General features: G+C 38.1%; 1 protein-coding gene and 1 pseudogene across 3 annotated transcripts; both read right to left on the reverse strand.

Annotated features, from left to right (window-relative positions):
- Window positions 1–2,084: 2,084 nt before the first annotated feature.
- LOC137725792 (katanin p80 WD40 repeat-containing subunit B1 homolog KTN80.1) lies at window positions 2,085–9,646 on the reverse strand. Of its 3 annotated transcripts, none has more exons than XM_068464584.1 (18): window positions 9,365–9,646; window positions 8,767–8,897; window positions 8,147–8,264; window positions 7,601–7,827; window positions 7,415–7,517; window positions 6,946–7,016; window positions 6,520–6,594; window positions 6,299–6,442; window positions 5,996–6,173; window positions 5,034–5,498; window positions 4,804–4,860; window positions 4,392–4,708; window positions 3,912–4,037; window positions 3,442–3,516; window positions 3,200–3,312; window positions 2,847–2,963; window positions 2,698–2,766; window positions 2,085–2,539 (listed from the first exon to the last, which is right to left on the reverse strand). In XM_068464584.1, the coding sequence occupies exons 1-18, from the start codon at window positions 9,387–9,389 to the stop codon at window positions 2,479–2,481; spliced, it is 2,472 nt and encodes an 823-aa protein (XP_068320685.1). In that variant the 5' UTR covers window positions 9,390–9,646; the 3' UTR covers window positions 2,085–2,478. The 3 variants fall into 3 exon arrangements, with proteins under 3 accessions (XP_068320685.1, XP_068320684.1, XP_068320686.1); XM_068464583.1 differs by having other exon boundaries at window positions 4,392–4,723; XM_068464585.1 differs by lacking the exon at window positions 9,365–9,646 and having other exon boundaries at window positions 4,392–4,723; window positions 7,601–7,832; window positions 8,767–8,782.
- A 2,862-nt stretch (window positions 9,647–12,508) lies between these two features.
- Window positions 12,509–18,071, reverse strand: LOC137726924 (protein STRUBBELIG-RECEPTOR FAMILY 3-like; annotated as a pseudogene).
- Window positions 18,072–18,325: the final 254 nt, after the last annotated feature.

Here is an 18,325-nt window from a genome sequence, read left to right on the forward strand (position 1 = left end):
GCTTAATCCTCTGAGGGGAGAAGTTCTAAGGATTCCTAGCAGTACCACCGACGATGAACGCTCCAACAGACCACTCTTGGAAGTTTGGAACGGTACGATATGGGATTGGATAATATTTCTAACACCTACAAGATTGTTCATGTTTCGCACGCCAACAGCATTACATATGACAGTGTTGGCCCCAGTTTATGTATTGGGCACAAGCTCGTGGCGAGAAATTGACTCAGTTCCTCCTTGCGAGTTAAACAACAATAAGGCATCTGCGTATGGAGATATGCATCGACTTGTTTATTAAAATAAAGAATTTCTTTGACTCCCTCATCCCAACATAGAGTATTCTCGCCGTCGGAGTTGCTTACAGTGTGCTTAACTCGAGGGTATCCTTGGCCATTGTGGATATTTCATACACTTGTGTTGATTATGGATGTTCAAAAATAAGAGAGAGTGGATGTCACATTACAAAATAGATACCCTCGCGGTTGAAAATCGAACTCTGCTCTGGTACCATTTGATAGAGACTTGTGGTGTATGGGAGCATGTCATATTCTTCAAATTAAACATTATTGGTAAAATAGTAGAAAATATTGGTCAGAAAAAAGAAAATGTTGGCGTATGCTACTTTTTGGATCGAAGACATGGTTCCATGGAAGCTATGAATCTTCCACTTTACCCTCAGTGTACTTCTACATGAAACTTTGTTATTGTTTGATCCGAAGATTAACTGTTCAACTAGTAACCGACTGCCAACCCACTTTCGCAGAATTCAGTTGCAATTAAATATCATTTTCTTTCCATTCTTCATGAAATTATTTCTTTCTTACCTTGCCAAAACACTCAAATCTGAGACCAATAAATTGTTGGCTCTACGTTTTCTTTCGTTTTACCATTCATATTCCGATGATCGAGTACAAAGAAGAGGCTTTGCTTGTTGTGTTTTGTTTTCTGCAACTTGTTTCTCTTTAAGCGCGAATGGCAAAGCAGAGGACCATTTTTCTTGCTCAATCCTCAGAGGGGAGAAGTACTAAAGCTCCCGATAAGTGACGGAAAAGTTGCAAACCATATCGGAGAGAAAATAATTTTGCGGAATGGTACGGTGTTGGATTTGACAATCTAACCAACACTGCCAAGATTGTTCGTGTTCTCAAAAAAGGAACCCAAATCCAGCACACGATGGTGGCCCAAGTTTATGCATTAGGAGCTACCTCATGGCGAGAAATAGATTCGGTTCCTCCTACGACTTAAGCGGAAATAAAACATCTGCGACATGCATTGGTTTGTATACAAGGACGGAAATGGGGAACATGATAACCACATCATCTCTTGATTTCAACAAAGAAGAATTCTTCTGGACTCCTCATCCCAACACCACCATAGCCTCGTTCATTTGCTTAATCTGAGAGGATGTTTGGCCGTCGTGGATCTTTCTTCAAACGATTGCATTGATGTATGGGTGTTGAAAAATAAGAGAGTGGGTGCTCGATTACAAAATGGATGCCCACAAGTTTGTAGAAGAACAATCGAGAGTTGTGCTGCATGGGAGCAACAAGGAAGTGATCGTTGGACAACTGGCGGATTTTCAACAAGGAAGTGATTGTTGGCGGATTTTCAAGCCTACACGTGGACAACAACTGGATGACGTGGAGCGCGTGTGGCCGTTGGGCTTCACACGTGGATAACCTTGCTCTAATATCATGATGAAATTGGGGTTCCACCATAAAACCAATTGGTTATATGGGGAGTAACCCAAGATCATATAAGCACATAGCAAACTTTATCCCTCACCAATGTGGGACAAATCTCAACAAGTTGTATATCTTCCAACTTTACCGCCGGGTTTCTTCAACCCGAGAATCTTCAGTTTCACAGGAAGCCTGATTTCTCTGAAAAATTATGGCAATTTGGTCGAAGGCGAAACAAAAGGGATATGGGAAAATATTTTCGTCCAAGAACCAAGAACAGGTACATGGCATTTTGATTAGTGTGGAGGAATATAGTTTACTTGACATGTGAACGTAAAATTGACATTGGGTTTCTTTTCCTCCCACGAAATGTGGAATCATGAATCGAAAAGATGTGCGAAAGTATGAACAAACGAATGTATTTATATCATTGACGGATAGAAATTTCAGAGCACATGTATCATCATTAAGGTACAAACAGCGATCTCCCCCACATCGGAGCATTGAAACCAGAAGATTTTCAAGCAATGCCAAAGACTATCGAACTGGAGGGATGCCAACCGGTGAGTGTACAAGCTCTAAGAGAAAGATATTTACTTCAAGCTTTTCCTCACAAAACTCTTGAACTTTTGCATTCCGTTATTGACAAAAGCCGAAGGGGACTCCTCAAACAAAATTGTAACAGGAGAAACTGCGACTTGGCATGAATGTTAATGTAGAGCGGTGTTGTATGTGCGGCCCCCTGTTACGGGATGCAAGCCAAGCCATCCTTTGGCACTTTTGGGTGAGACGGAATCTGTTACGACTGTTGAATAATTAGATTCAATTCCTGAGCACATCTTGCCAGCACACCACCCCTCCTGCATCCAAAACAAAGGGATGAATCCCCCCGAGTGAACACAGCTTATCTTCGAAGAGAGAAATTTTGTCGCATTCTCATTGCATGTGCAAAGGACATCTTTTATTTTCCAAAAGATTTTTGTATTCACAGGTTATGTCAATGGATTTTGTATCTAACCTGACAAAGACCGGAAGAATTTTCTGGATCTTTTGCAGATGGATGGAGCATTGCTTGCAGCATTCCAGCCTGAAAACGCAAATTTCAAATTGAAATCCATTCACCATGTACGAGAAAAGAGTTTAGCAAACTTCTTAAACAGACAATACCTTTGCTCTGCCTGAAGGTTGACACCGACAGGTCGAGGTCCTGAAACAGTTGAGTGTATGACTGGGCCAAAGACTGCCACTAGCTTCAACAGCATCTCCAACGAAATATTTGCATGCCTGTACATTTGAACCATAATAAATTTTTTGTAAAAACACAATCAACTCCAACACATACTGGCACGGGGATTTGGGATTAAGGGCCTTTACCCCCATATATATGCACATTTAAATCAAGGTGCATAATTATATTAGTAATTCACGTCTCAGAAACAGTTCCACGAAAATTCCAAGCATTTGACCATCCACTGCTAAGACAATGAGTTTGTTCACAACCTTATTCATTACACTATTACCTTTCTGTCTTGCTATCAAGTAAGCCCAGAAGCACAGGAAGCAAACAAGAAAACAGATCTAATGTGAGACAATCCATTTTCTCCAGAAGAACAGTAACAACATCCGCTTGTACCTGCGTCATGATCAGATTAAATTTAGAAAACCCAAATATACAGAGAGAACAGCAGTGGTTACTTGTTAGAACCACTAGACTTTGGAAACAATATATACAAAACATGAACTCATCTAAAAAAATACCCACAGAATGATCTGGCAGCTTCCTGATAGCACTGATAGCACCTTTAATATCACTCCGTTCCCAAAAATGCCGCACCACCTACAGTTGCACAAAATTGCATGTCATGACTTCCATAAAGGAAGCAATGCTTGAAAGAAATGTTCAAGAAGCAATTCATATATGGCTTGTACATAAAAGGTAGAAATTATAATACAGTATTGTAGCACTGTAATTTATTTTTCAGCCTACTATCAGTAGACTGATTTAATCATCACATTGAGTGCAGCAACTCTAGTGTTATAAATTGTGTATTAACATAGAATCCTAGGTTGGAGCAAATTTGAGAACAAAATATCAGACCTCAAACACTGTTTATGCCACAAAGTTATCTACATTAGGTTGCAGTCACTAAAGAAACTAATGTTCAGAAGAACCACACAACAGATCATGTGTCATTGGTTCATGCAAAAAACATTTACGGAAAGATAATGTACCTGCAGTTTTGTCAGGCGGGAGCGAAGGGTACTGAGAAATACATCGTGAGTTTGCATCAAATCTTCAGGAGGACCCTCATTGTTCGTACAGATCATATGCCTCCCAGAAATTTGAGGTCCTTCTTTCTGCTTATGAAACTAGTAAAGATTAACTTCCAGTTTGAAAGAATAAGCAATATGCACTGAGGCTGTGGGCAATTTTTTTAGGTTCTCACTTATTTCGCTTGTCAAATAAACCCCTTGCTCTAAAGGCCTAAGCTAATACAGATGGTCACTTTCTATATATACTTTAATATCACATGATTAAACTACTAACTTCATGAATTCCTTATGTTCTAAAAAGTAAAAAGGTCTTGGTTTTCAGTCCGAAGCTTGAATCACGTAGCTTCTTCTATTTTAACTGAAAACTGAAATTTCAATCCACTACCCTTGGCTGTTTTTAAGTCTAGAAAAACATCCTCTTGGGGCAGAAATATTTACCAGCATGGTGGATGCTGTGTCCCTTTCAGGTACCACAGGTCTAGAGATGTTAGCTTCAACTTCAGGTATCACAGGACTACAGATGCTTGCTTCAACTTCAACTTCGGGTATCACAGGACTAGCTACGCAAGTTGTTTGATCTTTAGGTATCACAGGAGTAGATATGCAAGTTGTTTGATCTTTAGGTATCACAGGAGTAGATATGTAAGTTGTTTGATCTTCAGGTATCACAGGACTCAATATGCTAGTTGCTTGATCTTCATTACCATCAAATCTCTCTCTCCTTTCAAACTGCTCAACCAGGGTGCGAATCCTTCCTGAAACAACGGCAACTGCCAAATGCGGAATCTTAAGAAACCAAGTTCCATTCAATACAATGTTAGAACCACAAATAAGGTAAGCAATGACAAACCTCCATTCACAAATTTAACAGAGTTCGTGTCCTTGCTGCAATTGTGGGATCCATTTCCTGACAATAAAGAAAATCAGTAAGCTCCAGCTGGAAGGGATAATGGAAAGGTTCACATTCAAGACAAATCAAGGATAATATAGGTCAATGATAAAAGGAAAAGTAATAAGCAAGAACCGATTAAATAAAATACAATTTTGACTTCAGAGCGCTACATTAGAACAAAAACTTACTGGCTTCAAGATTGGAGGGATTATTTGGTGAAAATACTTTTTCAAATTTCTCTTCTACACTCTTGATCTCAGAATGCTTTTCCTCATTGGACTCTCTACCCCTACCTTCTGATACACCTTTGGTTTGAGAGTTAAGGTCCACTGCATTATCTAACGGCAGCTTCTCGAAGTCAATTTTGCTATTTGATGGCCTTCTTGCATGAGCAGGTTTGAGCAACATACCACGCCTGGTCCTCGAAAGTGCAACACCATCCCCTCCAGGGTTAGCTGTATCTTTTTCATCAGGACTGCTCCGCGGTACAATACTTGGCACAGCCAGTGATTTATTGACTACTTGTTCGTTAGATTTTGGAGGCAACCGTACTGAAGGATTCTGCTTCGCAGCACTGTTTGCCTTTGAATCCGAAGAGGGTACACCCTTTGGAGAATCCATTCTCCGCGAGGCAACTGGCTTTCCTCCACTACCTTTACAAAGATTATAAAACATAAAATAAGAGTAACTATAGGACAAACAGAAGTCATAAGGAACATAAACGCTGAATAAAAGTTACATATCTAGCAAATATATATGTTTCTAGAGTCTGGTGGTGGGAGAACCTAGATTCCCTCATTGGTTCATGCCCCACAACAGTGCAATATCATGAGTGCAGGGCCAAAATGGTTTTGGCAAAGTTAATGCTCAACTAAATATCACAAACTACTCATCTCCAGTCTCGATGTGGCTTAAGCAATACCAGGCCAATGTTCAATGGTATGAATAGTAATTAAAAAAAAAAAAAAAAAAAAATTTTATTTTATTTTATCAAGGTAACAACAATGTGAATAAATTCATTTACACAACTTTATCAAAAGTAGAAGCCATATGACAAGCATTGGGAACAAAAAAATTCTAAAGTAAGGATGGAAGGAGAACCCCAAACTTAAATAAAACGATAACAAAACAGGAAAAGAAGAAAGCTTACAATCCACATATATGTTTTTTATTTCCTTTGTGTCATAATCAGGCGACATACACCGCAAGCCCGGATTTCTTATACCACTCTCTACCTTCCCCGCAATTTCCGGGAGTTTAACGGAAGGTTTCTCATCTGCAGAGTCATCATGCCCAGGTGTTGAATCAGCTGCATATGGCTTAGTAAGCTGAGACAGAAAGAGCAGAGTAGCATTATAACGACTCACAGGTCTGAGTCTCAAAAACAACAATTGGAGTTTCAAAGGAACATAAAAAGGAGTAACCAGGAAAAAGATTTAAGTCAAGTGAATACCGATATATCCGCAACCCAAACTCCAACAGAATTTCGATAGTATGAGCAGCCCAACAGTTTCCCATCATGAATGCATAAGTCACTAAGTCTGTTCCATCCCATATCCACAGAATCATGACATATTACAGGTTCCCATGAATAAACCTGCAAATAGAGATCTTAAGTTTATGATTCATTTCAGATACAATCCCGCAGAGCACTGAGACGAAACAATTCCAAACCTTCAAACTGTCATCCAATCCTGAGAATAGGGTCCTCCCATCAGGATGAAAAGCAATTGCACGTACTCCTGTAGGCTGGAAATAGGAAAAGATATGTCAGAGGAGCAGGATGAAAATCGCATTATGAGAAGAAAGGGTTAGAGAAGCATAAATTGAGTCATTTCCCTATATGAGAGAGAGGGAGAAAAGTTAGCAAAGGAGAAAGGGGCAACATAGCAGGCTTCACCTGCAAGATAAACAGATATATTGTTTCGACATATTTAGTTCTCCTTAAATGTTTTGCTTTTCTAGCAGCCACATTCCAGGTTTTATTTAGAATTGCATACCTTTCAGACCTAAACTTAAAAGGAGAACAAAACTGAGAAAAATAATAAAAACATTCAATAATCACCATAAAGTATCAGTTCCAGCACACAAACTCAATACCTCAGGTCTCGATGATCCAATCAATTCAAAAGTTTCCAAATCCCAAAATTTTACAGTTCTGTCTGATGAACCTGAAATATATTTGAAAGATTAAAACGATTTACTAGCTACTACATAAACATGATGTTGGGAATGCTGAAATTAATAGTGGAGGATAAAATATTGAGGGTCAAACTGAATGCTTAGAAGCTTACAAATCATTAATAAAGCTTGCATAGGTTATAGAATGTGTTAAGCATACTTGAAGCTTACAAGTGACAAGTTCTAACTGACTTAACTAAAGAAAGAACCAGTTAACAAGAATGGCTATAGGTTGCTTGAAAAAGTTGTAAGATTTCATTAAATTTCTTAGCAAGATGCATGAAAGGCTAGTATGAGTTGCTTGAACAAGTTGGACAAATGCTACATTATTTATAAATCCAGAAATTCATCAAATACATGCAAAGCCAAATTATATCTAAGACCTTACCTGTGGCCAAAAGAAACTCGAGGGGATGAAAATCTAAGGATCGAATATGTCCTTCATGGAATTTAAAATCATGCAAGAGCTTCCCAGCAGTTAGATCCCATATCTACATAATATACCAGTTATGGTCAAGGAAAAGAAAGCTTGCTGAAAGCGCACTGGTAGTGTGATTATTTATTAGTTTGTTACCTTTACAGCATTGTCAAACCCACCAGAAACTACCCAGCGACCATCGGGAGTGAATTTAATAGTACTAATGCCCTGAGTATGACCCTTGTACGTGTGGATGCATCCCTTCTTTCTAATATCCCATATCTTTAGATTTGTGTCCATGGAACCAGAAGCAAAGAACTCACCAAATGGATGAAATTCAACAGCAGTACAGCTGGATCTGTGTCCAGTTAGTGTGCGAACCACTACACTTCAATAACAATAACAAACACATTAGGAGTTTACTGAAAAAGTTACTTAAAATAAACTGTACTAGTCTGCAGCCGCCAATGAACAACAGATAAAGCCTTGGACACAAGACTCGTAAGTCCTCAAATCAGATCAAGTCTATCGATGAGGTGACATGATCCCTCAAATAATATCACATTTCCCCATGCATCATTTTATTGCCTCACGGAATCAGAACATGTAACCAGGTCTTTAAATAAGGGTAAGTTTGGCTAGCAATGATAAATAATACAGTAGCCAAATTTTAAAAAAATAATGATCAAGTAGCCAACTTACTCTTTGTTTCCTCAAGATCCCATATTTTTGTCACACCAGACGAAGCTCCAGCAAGCACCAAAACTTCTCCCGAATTAAAAGCCACGGATTCAACTGGACTTGTATGACCTGCAAACCTCTGCATATTTACCCCAAAAAGAAAAAATTCAGGCAGCTGTATATATGTCAAAAGAAGAATAGCACCCCAAGCCATGGTTTCCAACAACCAAAGCAAATGAGATGACAATTCTTTAAGAAGAAATTGAAAATGCATACAACCAAACAAGGAATTTGCGGTTATATAATATGCACTTATGGTATAGAAAATTTACATTTTAAAACAATACGAATCAAATGAATAACCAAATACAAGATCAGCGTCAAATTCAAGTTTACAACCTTTCCCTAATTATGCTACTTCATAACAAGGAAGAATTCAAACAACTTAAAGGGCCTACAAGCTAATTCTAGATATCAGTTTAATAAATAACCCTTTGTGTAATCACTGAATTATAACATGTAATGTACTTGATTTTCAAAATAAGAGACAATTCCACAATTCGGAAACAATTAGAAACTTTCCATATCGTGATTGAAACTGCAACATCGAATATCAAATTTCCAAAAATAAAGGGCAGTACCATCAAAGCAGTGGCTTTGCCAATTGTCCAGAGATTGACAATGTGATCATCACCACCAGTAACAAAAAGCCGACGCGCCCTTTTCCCAATACTTAGACAATTAATACTGTCTGAATGCGCCACAAATTCCTCTATATTCCATTAAGTCAAGAAAACATTTCCCTTGACAAACATAATCACACAAATACCAAACACACGCGCAACGATTTACCAAATAAATCTGCTACATTTGTTCTTAAGCTCCTTTCAATCTCTCACTTGAAAGTACGTAAACTAAACAGCTAGACTAGGTTAAATGAAAATCTTAAGTTAAACATTAACCCAAGTAGAGTATTTTGACTGAAATTTTACCCCATTTGACAGAACTTAAAAATCTTAACAAATTTTGTTACTTTCCTAATTTTCTCAGCTACCAAACAGAGCATGATTTCCTCGATTTCCAAAACAGAGATTCCAAAAAATGGCAAATCTCTCTACTTTCAATTTAAGCTCATTGAACAGTAAAATCACATCAAGATTTCGAAAAAGCAGAGCTCAATTCTAGCTAAATTCCAGCTAATAATCTCAAGAAAAATCGAAACTTCACACAAAAGGATACGCAGCTTGTAAGCACGCTTGGCCATTTCTGCACCAGTCGGAGCCAAATCAACGTCGGAAACCCGAAACGAAGAAGACGAACTTGGGATCGGTAATAACAACTTCAGCTTGACCAGAAGAAGCAGAAGTGCTTTGAGCAGAAGCAGCTTTTCTAACCCTTCGATTTTTCAGCTGGAATGGAAATCCCACGAGAAAGATAGGAATCGGAGAATCGGATTCCGATCCAGCAGCAACTCTGTGCTCTGAGCAGAAGCAGCTTTTCTTTCTTCTACTTCTCTTCCGCTTCTTTACGTAATGACCTAAAGCCCCTCGCTTTTAACCGCGGGGACGAGGAAATTACCTGGAAGCCCCCTGGTCGGTTATTTTGTGACGTAGCTTTGTCTCCGGGTCCGTATTTCTACGTGTTCAAATTTAGTGGTTGGGATTTTATAAATTTTTTTGTTGCTTTCAAAACCCAAAAAAAATAAAAATAGAGAATTAAATTTTTATTGTGCCCACCACGTTGGGTTGGGGGATGGTTGGTATGAAAATTTTATATTTTGAATGGTTATTCTTTTTTAGTGTGAATACGTATCGGATTTTAGTGTTTGGAGTTTAGGAATAAAAAATTTTGAACTCTTAATTTGTGTAAAAAAGAGATCGGAGTTTCCTACTTGACAACTAGTTAGATTCCTAAAAAACCAGTTTCTTTAGTTTTTTTGGAGGGTCATTGTATTGAAGAGAAATTATTCAATCTAGACATGTTATTTATATTTTTTTGTGTCAATCTTCGTTAATCCAATTCTATAATAGTTGTATTTTATAGATTTAGTTCACTAAAAACTCAAAAAAGGTATTTGGTTCGCTTTTTGAGATTTTAGGCAACGGTTTATATTTATGAGATTTTCAGAATTATTTATTTTGCATTGTCTCTAAAAAAACTCAAAAAGTTAGGTATACAAGAAGTAGCTGGTATTTCAGTTTCACTTTCTATTTCAAATGTTGAAATACGTACGTCGTGTATTTGGATCTCTTGTTGCGTAATGTTTGATAAATTATTTGCTAAGTAAATTTGGAATCAAGGTTGTTAATGGCATGAGATTTAAAAATTCTAACTATTCACAAGGCAGTGCATGCGAGTTTAATAATTTGATATTAAAGATATGAAACTGATGTTTTAATTTTCACTCATTTCAGTTCAACTACCATGGATTGGACCCCAATGTGATGAGAAAAGCTTTGGTTTTAGCATGATTGTCACAAAAAATTTTGAAGTCATTTAGAAGGAACCAACCACCCACAAAAACTAACCAATTCCTTAAATTATTACTCACATTTTTTGCAGCAAAAGGAATATTATTTATTGTATATACCAACTGCGGTTTCAGAAGCTTTTGATTGGGATGTTAATTATTAACTCCTTAGATTAGTTTGGTCATAGAGCCAAATTTGGTACTTCATGAAGTTGTTCTCTTGAGTCAAGAAGTGAGAAAGGTCAGTTCTTTATCTTTCTTTCTTTTTTTTTGGTAAAATTTCAAGAAATACTATCCTTATTTTGGGTCTAGTAATTTCTTACGCAACATGCTAACCTGACATGAAAATAACAACTTTCAGGTTAACTCGTTGATGAATCAGGTTGTTATTGGATCACCCGTTAGAAACATGTTAATGAGTTGGGTCGTAAGGATCACCAGTTAAGAACTTGTTAAGATAACGAATATGACACATAAACGACACGAACGCGGCCCATTTGCTAGGTCTAGATATTAGGCATGACAATTTATTGCATGATTAGTCAACCTGACACGAAAATAACAAATTTTGGGTCAACTCGCTAACGGGTCGAGTCGTTATCGCGTTATCTGTTAAGAACTCATTAACATAATGGGTTTGACATGAAATAATTTGTTAAAATAACAAGTATGACACCAAAACAATACAAACACAACCCATTTACCAGGTCTACCTTATTTGCACCAGTTTCTTATCAAAAAAAGATTTGAACTGAATTCTTTTAGATTGAATCATACAACTAAATCACCACCTCATGTTTCGATTTGTGTCGTAAATGTAAAGAGCCAAGTATTTTCCAAACTAAAACAAGAGTGGAGAGCAGCATATGTTGAATTCAAGGAGTGGTTCAACGTGTGAAGCACAATCCCCATGTGTTTAAACTGAGATAAGCTTTTGGTCAAAGAATGATTGGGCAGTGAGTCATCCGACATGCCATACAAAGCGTCATGGCACCCAACTTTGCCACTAGATCTCCAGGAATGTTCGACTTTCTTTCCCACTTGGCTCTTTTCCACTTGGTTATTATATTTGTTATCCGTATATTCTGAGAACATATAGAATTGTATATTGATCATTGACCACAGAAATAACAACACTATCAGCCACACCACTAACAACCACAAATATGTATAACTAAGGATAAAGACCACATGCACCTCCTACTCCTAGTGAGTAAAAATTAACCACAAAATTAATCCCAACGTTTCACTTGTGTTCCGTAGGTAATCGCAAGGTTATAAAAGGCGCTAGTTGGACGGCTAGGCATTAAACGCTAGTCAGACGATAAACATGATTAAATTCATTACATAAGGTTAAAAATAGGTTTGTATGCTACTTAACAATTTCATTTTTTGAATTGTTCTGTCGGATCAGTGGTTCAAGACCTTTGGTCTATACTCCGACCTGATGAAAAGAAAAGAGATCACTTTTTATGAAAGAATGATTCTGGTTTAGTTCATAAGCCTCTTAAAAGTAGAAGTCACTCCAGTGTGATCCTCAAAGACAAAAAAAATTGCAGCCAGTTTGATAATGATCAAGTGACATTACTTATTCGGCCAAACCAAGGAATCTCCCATGAAAATACTCCTTTTGGAGAAGTCCCTCACAGACCCAACTTGCAATTTCTGCAAGCTCACTGACTGCTTTCAAACGTTTTTGAGTTGCGAGTTTTTTTCCTCATGTTTGCCCCTTTTTCACATTTTGTACTCTTTTTGTATGCTTCAATGATATCGACACATTACATGTTCTACATGTTCCCTAACAACGGATGAACGTTGACGAACACCCTTTCTTTATGTTCTCCCGTTTAAGGGAAGAACTAATAAATTAGAACACAAGCACCTCCTCGTAAGTAAAATTAACCACAGAAAATAATTACATTAATTACTAATTGAACAATATTCACACACAAAATTGTTTAAAAAAATTAATAAATTACATTAGCAGCACCTTCCCATTGATAAAAGAACACAATTCGAATACATCAAAGTATGTCAAAAGAGGTCTAAAGTATGCTTTACCGTTACACAACTCCTCCAAAGTCCCTTTCAAACCTAACTTGCAACTCGGGCAAGCTCACAACCCGAGTTGGAATGTTTTCCGGTTAAGACTTTATCTTCATATGATTGATTGCTGGAGGTTGGAGGCTCTGGTTAAACAACTTGTAGGAGTTCCTGGACAATTTCAGATATTCGTGGCCCGAATTCTGGCTCCCTCTGCAAGAAAGATTGGATAGAAGGTGACATTATCGCTTAGCGAAACACTAACCAGTCCTTGAAAATATTCAGCATTGAAGTGTTGCTTATGGAAAATTATACGTTACTTCCGATGTGAACTGGATACATAACTCTAACACGCACAAAACTTCTTGTGTTCCTGAAGCGTCATCTAGCAAGAACACAAAGTTTGTCGGAGGTCAAAGGGAACGAAGAAAACTCACCTGTACGCAAGAGGAAATGATATCGGCAAAACGGGATAAAGACTTCATTGTATATGCTCCATTTAGAGAGGGATCAACCATCCTAGATAATGCATCAATGTCATGAAGCTTTGGAACTGCCCATCTAACCAAATATTGCTCCCCACGAGGCCGTGACCTAGAAATTTAATAACAAGAGGAGAAAACATTGTGAATGATAGCTAAGTTCAGATGCGGCAAACATATTTAACAGCGAAAGATGCGAGAAACAAGCATATTAGTTCTTGATGTAATTGCCAACCTGTCATAGGCCTTCCTCCCTGTAAGGAGCTCTAACATTACAACCCCAAAGCTGTAGACATCACTTTGGTGAGTATAACTTCCTGAGTCAAATTCCGGGGCAGCAGAACCATACGCAGTGAGGAGGTGCCCGGACATCTGAAAGTCAATGAACACAAATCAGCATCAGAATAAGCCAACTCTATATATATCTTAAATTGAAGACTCTTATATCCGACAGTGAGTTGGCTCCACCCAACAAGTCAATTTATTACTTGCTAGTATAACTTCAAGGTTTCAAATCTATAGGTTATGAGACTTACTGAGGGAGACAATATCAGGGGAGCTAAACCGCAGTCCGAGACATGTACTTCAAGCTCTTCATCAAGGAGAAGATTGGCAGACTTGAAATTATGGTGCACAACAGGTGGTTGACAGGCCTCATGCAAAAACCTTTACAAAAAGTAAAAGAGAAGATTAATGACATAGGTGGAAGGCCAGCTCTTTGCACAATTGCACATGTCAAAAATAATAAGGAACGGAGGTTTTTGGTTTTGAGTCATTGCTTTACTTACTCGAGAGCTCTTGCAGCTCCAAGTGCAACGCGGATGCGCACGCCCATGTGAGCTTGTGATGAATTTCATCATCAGTATGCAGTGCATCATGGAGAGTCCCATCTGTACAATACTCATACACAAGTAGTCGTTGACCATGCTCAGCAGAGTAACCCACTAGTTTCACAATATTAGCATGTTTTGCTTTAGAGATATTAGATATTAAATCAAGAAATTCCTCATCGCTCTGCTGCGTACATGCTGTACTGTCCAGTTTCTTGACCGCCAAAATCTACAAAAGAATCCAAAAGTGGAAGATTAGATGCCAGGGCAGAGACATATGAAATGAGGAAGCCGAACAAAGCTAGCAAGAAACCATCATCATCACTGCAAACGCCAAAGAACAAGCCAACGGACTAATGTAAGGGAAAAACAAGCCAAACGACCAAATGGCCAGATGGTAGTCCCAGAAGATAAGTTAACGATTAATCAAGGGAATCATACCTTTTGGTCAGGAAGCGTAGCCCTATAAACACTGCCAAGCATGCCTGCTCCAATAAAATTTTCTTCAGAGAAGCTATTGGTATACTGCTGAAGTGATCCAACAGTAAACAATTTTACAGAGCTTAAGTCTGGAGACTTCTTGGGATGCCTGCTTGTAGTTACTCTAGCAGGCCCAACTGAACTTGCGGTACACTTGTTGGCAAGGAAAAATGGGGGAGGGGGTGGTCGCGGCAAAAATTCATCATCATCTGTCATGTCAATTGAATGATCCTTCTTATACATCGAACTTTCTGCAAAACTTTTCGCCTCTATCTTTGTTTCTTTTTGTGGCTTTGGAATTACAAGCACTCTGTTGCTGTCCACTCCATAGTTATCCAGTGGCTTCATAACTGCCTCCTTTGGGACTGTAAAAGAAGTTCAACATGTTACCTTTCTGTTAGAATGTAAAAAGGAACCTATGTTTTAGTAAAATCGATCGATTAAGTTACCTTTCTCCATTTGAACACCTTCCTGAAGTGACGATTCACTGTATTTCTTATTCACTCTAGGGATCTTATATGTACTAATCTCATGCTTCTTTTCTTCCTTGCTCTGTCTCCTCCCTTTGAAACATCTCACTACAAGACACAAAACTAGTACAATAACTACTAGAATCCCCCCAACAGCAATCCAAGTCACTGTCTTAGCGGTCAAAAAATTCCTAGTTCTTGCAGTACTTAGCATTGCTGGCGAAGAAGGTCCATTAGCCTGTTGCCAAGGATGTTCATAAGAAGTAGGTGCCCTGGCTACGAACGAAGGTGCTGGCGGTCGAGCTGATGGGATAATAGTAGTATTGAAAGGATTTCCATCTTTTCTGCACAGCAGATGTCACCATTAGTAAAAGGAGAAAGAGATTTAAACTATACTGCATTCAGTAAATTTATGGGGAAGTTTGCCATAGGAATGAAGAAAAAAACAAACAACATGAACATTCAACACGATCATACTGAGACAGAATGTGATGACGATATAATCATGCCAAAATATGACAGTAATTAAGTAATAGCATTTTACCATGATTAAAAGAGTAACTTATTTTAGAGGCCTAAAGGACTACGCGGATATTTAAATCATAACATTTACAATTTACAACATAATTCAATGCATAAAAAAGATGAACCTCACTAAAATAATCTCATGGGTTTGTTAACAATATAAAATGACATAATCTCAGTAAAAATTTTAATCAGGACAAATGAAAGAAGCATACTAGTGCAAACTTTAGCGTAATTCATGCTGCAAAAAGGTGTATGCCTTGCAATAAGTCCAGCATGAATATCCGTGTGAGTGTCTGCATCAACAAAGTTAAAAGAGAAGCATCCTTGGGTTTACCTGAAATTGGGAATGCCAAGCAACTTTGGAGGTATTGGTCCAGAGAATAAATTGTTTTCAATGTTCCTACATCAGAAAATAACAACAATTTTGAGTTGCTGAAGAGAGCTGCCAATTTGTGGCTAAAACGAATCCGCTTAAGCTAAACATGCAAATAAAAAGCCACAAGTCGAAGTAATTTACGTCATGAGGTATTTAACAACTTACAGATCCTGCAGAGGAAGATCCTGTAACACATCAAGGGTTCCAACCAGACTATTGTTCTGTAAATGCCTGCATTCAAGACATACTTACAGTTAGCAGAGATTATGCACGGATAGTCAATATATAACCAGAAATCTAAAATGCTTAAGTTGTCGGACACCACTATCGAAAAAGCTTAAGTTGACTTGAATGGACCAAAAATGTGTATCAAGCACTACCATAACTCACAATGTGGAAAGAGATGACAAATTCATCAGTGAGGGGCACAGTTGACCACTTAAATTATTGCCAGACAGATCCCTGCACCATGATATATCGTTATAACTGAAACCAACAATCATAAAACAAAGGAAAAGCTGATTGAATCAATGAAAAACTCGTACAATCTATTCAAAATGGTAAGCGGTTGAAAGGCATCTGGTATTTCTCCACTGAGATGGTTATTATCTAACGACCTGACAGGAACACAGAAATATAATCATATTGCAATGAGAACGACACAACATACTAAAGAACAATACAACACCAAGAGAAGCAATATGGTTGAATGAATCTTACAATTCCAACAACTGAGCTGACGATGACAAACCCCCCGGGATGCTTCCAATGAACTGATTATTGGATAGTGAACTAAAGCGGGGGAAGTAAAAGATAGAATTTTGGTAAGGGAAACGTGCACAAAAGGATATATAAACAACTAAACAATGGAAACAAAAACGAGTTGGGGTGCAGACATACACGTTCCTGACAGTCGGGGGAAAAGATGGAATACTCCCTCCGATATGGTTATTGCCAAAATCTCTGGTCCATAAAATAGAACAAAGTTTCAGGAGATTACACAGAGATGTACTTAAATTTAAACAAGCAAATGCAAGCAGATAACGCCAGACAGTTCGTCCACCCTTTAGGTTGCTGAAAATTGAAAATGCGACTCACACTTCTATGATGGATCCGAAGAGTGCCAAGCTATCACCCAGCTGTCCTCCCAAGTTGGCTTCATTGAGCTTTCTGTTAATCCAAACAAATAGTTCAGAAAATATGGCTTATAAGATTGGTTTGCGCTATTTACAAAAGTGGGAAATCAACCTACAGAGATGTTATGTTTGAGAAGACGCAGGCAACACCTTGCCAGTTATCCCCACACGGGTCTCCTCCAACAAGAAGCCACCCCGGAAGAGGAGGGTAGCCTAATGCTACAAATAAATTATTCATGGCGATAACTGAAACACAAAAACGCACAAAATAATCATTCAGGGCATGAGGTTCGCAAAATCGATTCAAAATCACGGGTAAAGTTCACATTTTTTAAGGATGCGAATGTTAAGTTTTTGCAAAATACAATTTGCGTGCGCATTAAAGAAAATGTTACATTAAAATCCCAAGACTTGAAGAATTAGAAACACAGAAACAGCAAATTATGAGGAAAAAAGGGACTTGAAATTTGTTTACAGAATCTACTCCCAAGCACTTTGCTTTCAGTTGAGCTCAAGTTTTCCCAAGAAACAAACAGAGGACTACTATCAAAGCATATTCTCAAGCATTTTGCTTTCAGTTTACGTAGCTCAAACTCAAAGTTTCCCGAGAAACAAACAGATGACTATCAAAGCATGTAAAATCAGCTCAGAAATTGAGAATCTCGTACTTACCATCTTGTGGGTCAGTCAGTGCAACCGAAGCTGGCACAGTGACAATCAGCATCAACGCAATCAACAACTGCATGCGGACCTCCCACCGCACACGGACCATGTTAGGCTACTCCAAGAAAAACCCAACTTTTTAATCTTTTTATTTCCTTTATTTTCTCAGGAAACAAACAGAAAACACCTTGAATACAAAAACCCAACTCATAAAAAAGCATACAAATTTCAAAACCCAGCCGAAAAGTTCAAATGTTCAGAAACTCCATCGGCTGAAAATTTGAAGAACTGAACTGGGTTCAGTCCAAATGTGGCTAAAAACTGTACTGAGAAAATAAAAAAACGAAGCTTTGATGGGGGTTTGAGAGAAAAAAAGAAAGTAGCAGGAGCAGCTGAGGAAGAACAAAAAAGAACTTGTGAGCTGAAAAGTTAAGCTCTGCCTTTTCGAGAAATGCGATAGGATAGGGAGTGCTCTGCGTACTTCACATTCATGTATCTTTTTGAAAGAGAGAGATCCGTTTCGAATTCTTTAAAAATTTAAAAACGAAATCGGACCGTTCCTTTTTGGTTTTTGGGTATTTCGGTATTTTGCGGTTACGGACCCACGCCTGTTCTTTTTTTGCTCAAAACTTGATCTCTAGTTAAACTTGTGCAAAACCAATGTCATTCACTTGTATCTTCGATTTTTCTACCGGAAATATTTTTTTTTCACTACCGTTAAG

The sequence above is a fragment of the Pyrus communis genome, chromosome 2 (genome assembly GCF_963583255.1).
Source record: "Pyrus communis chromosome 2, drPyrComm1.1, whole genome shotgun sequence".
Lineage (NCBI taxonomy): Eukaryota > Viridiplantae > Streptophyta > Magnoliopsida > Rosales > Rosaceae > Pyrus > Pyrus communis.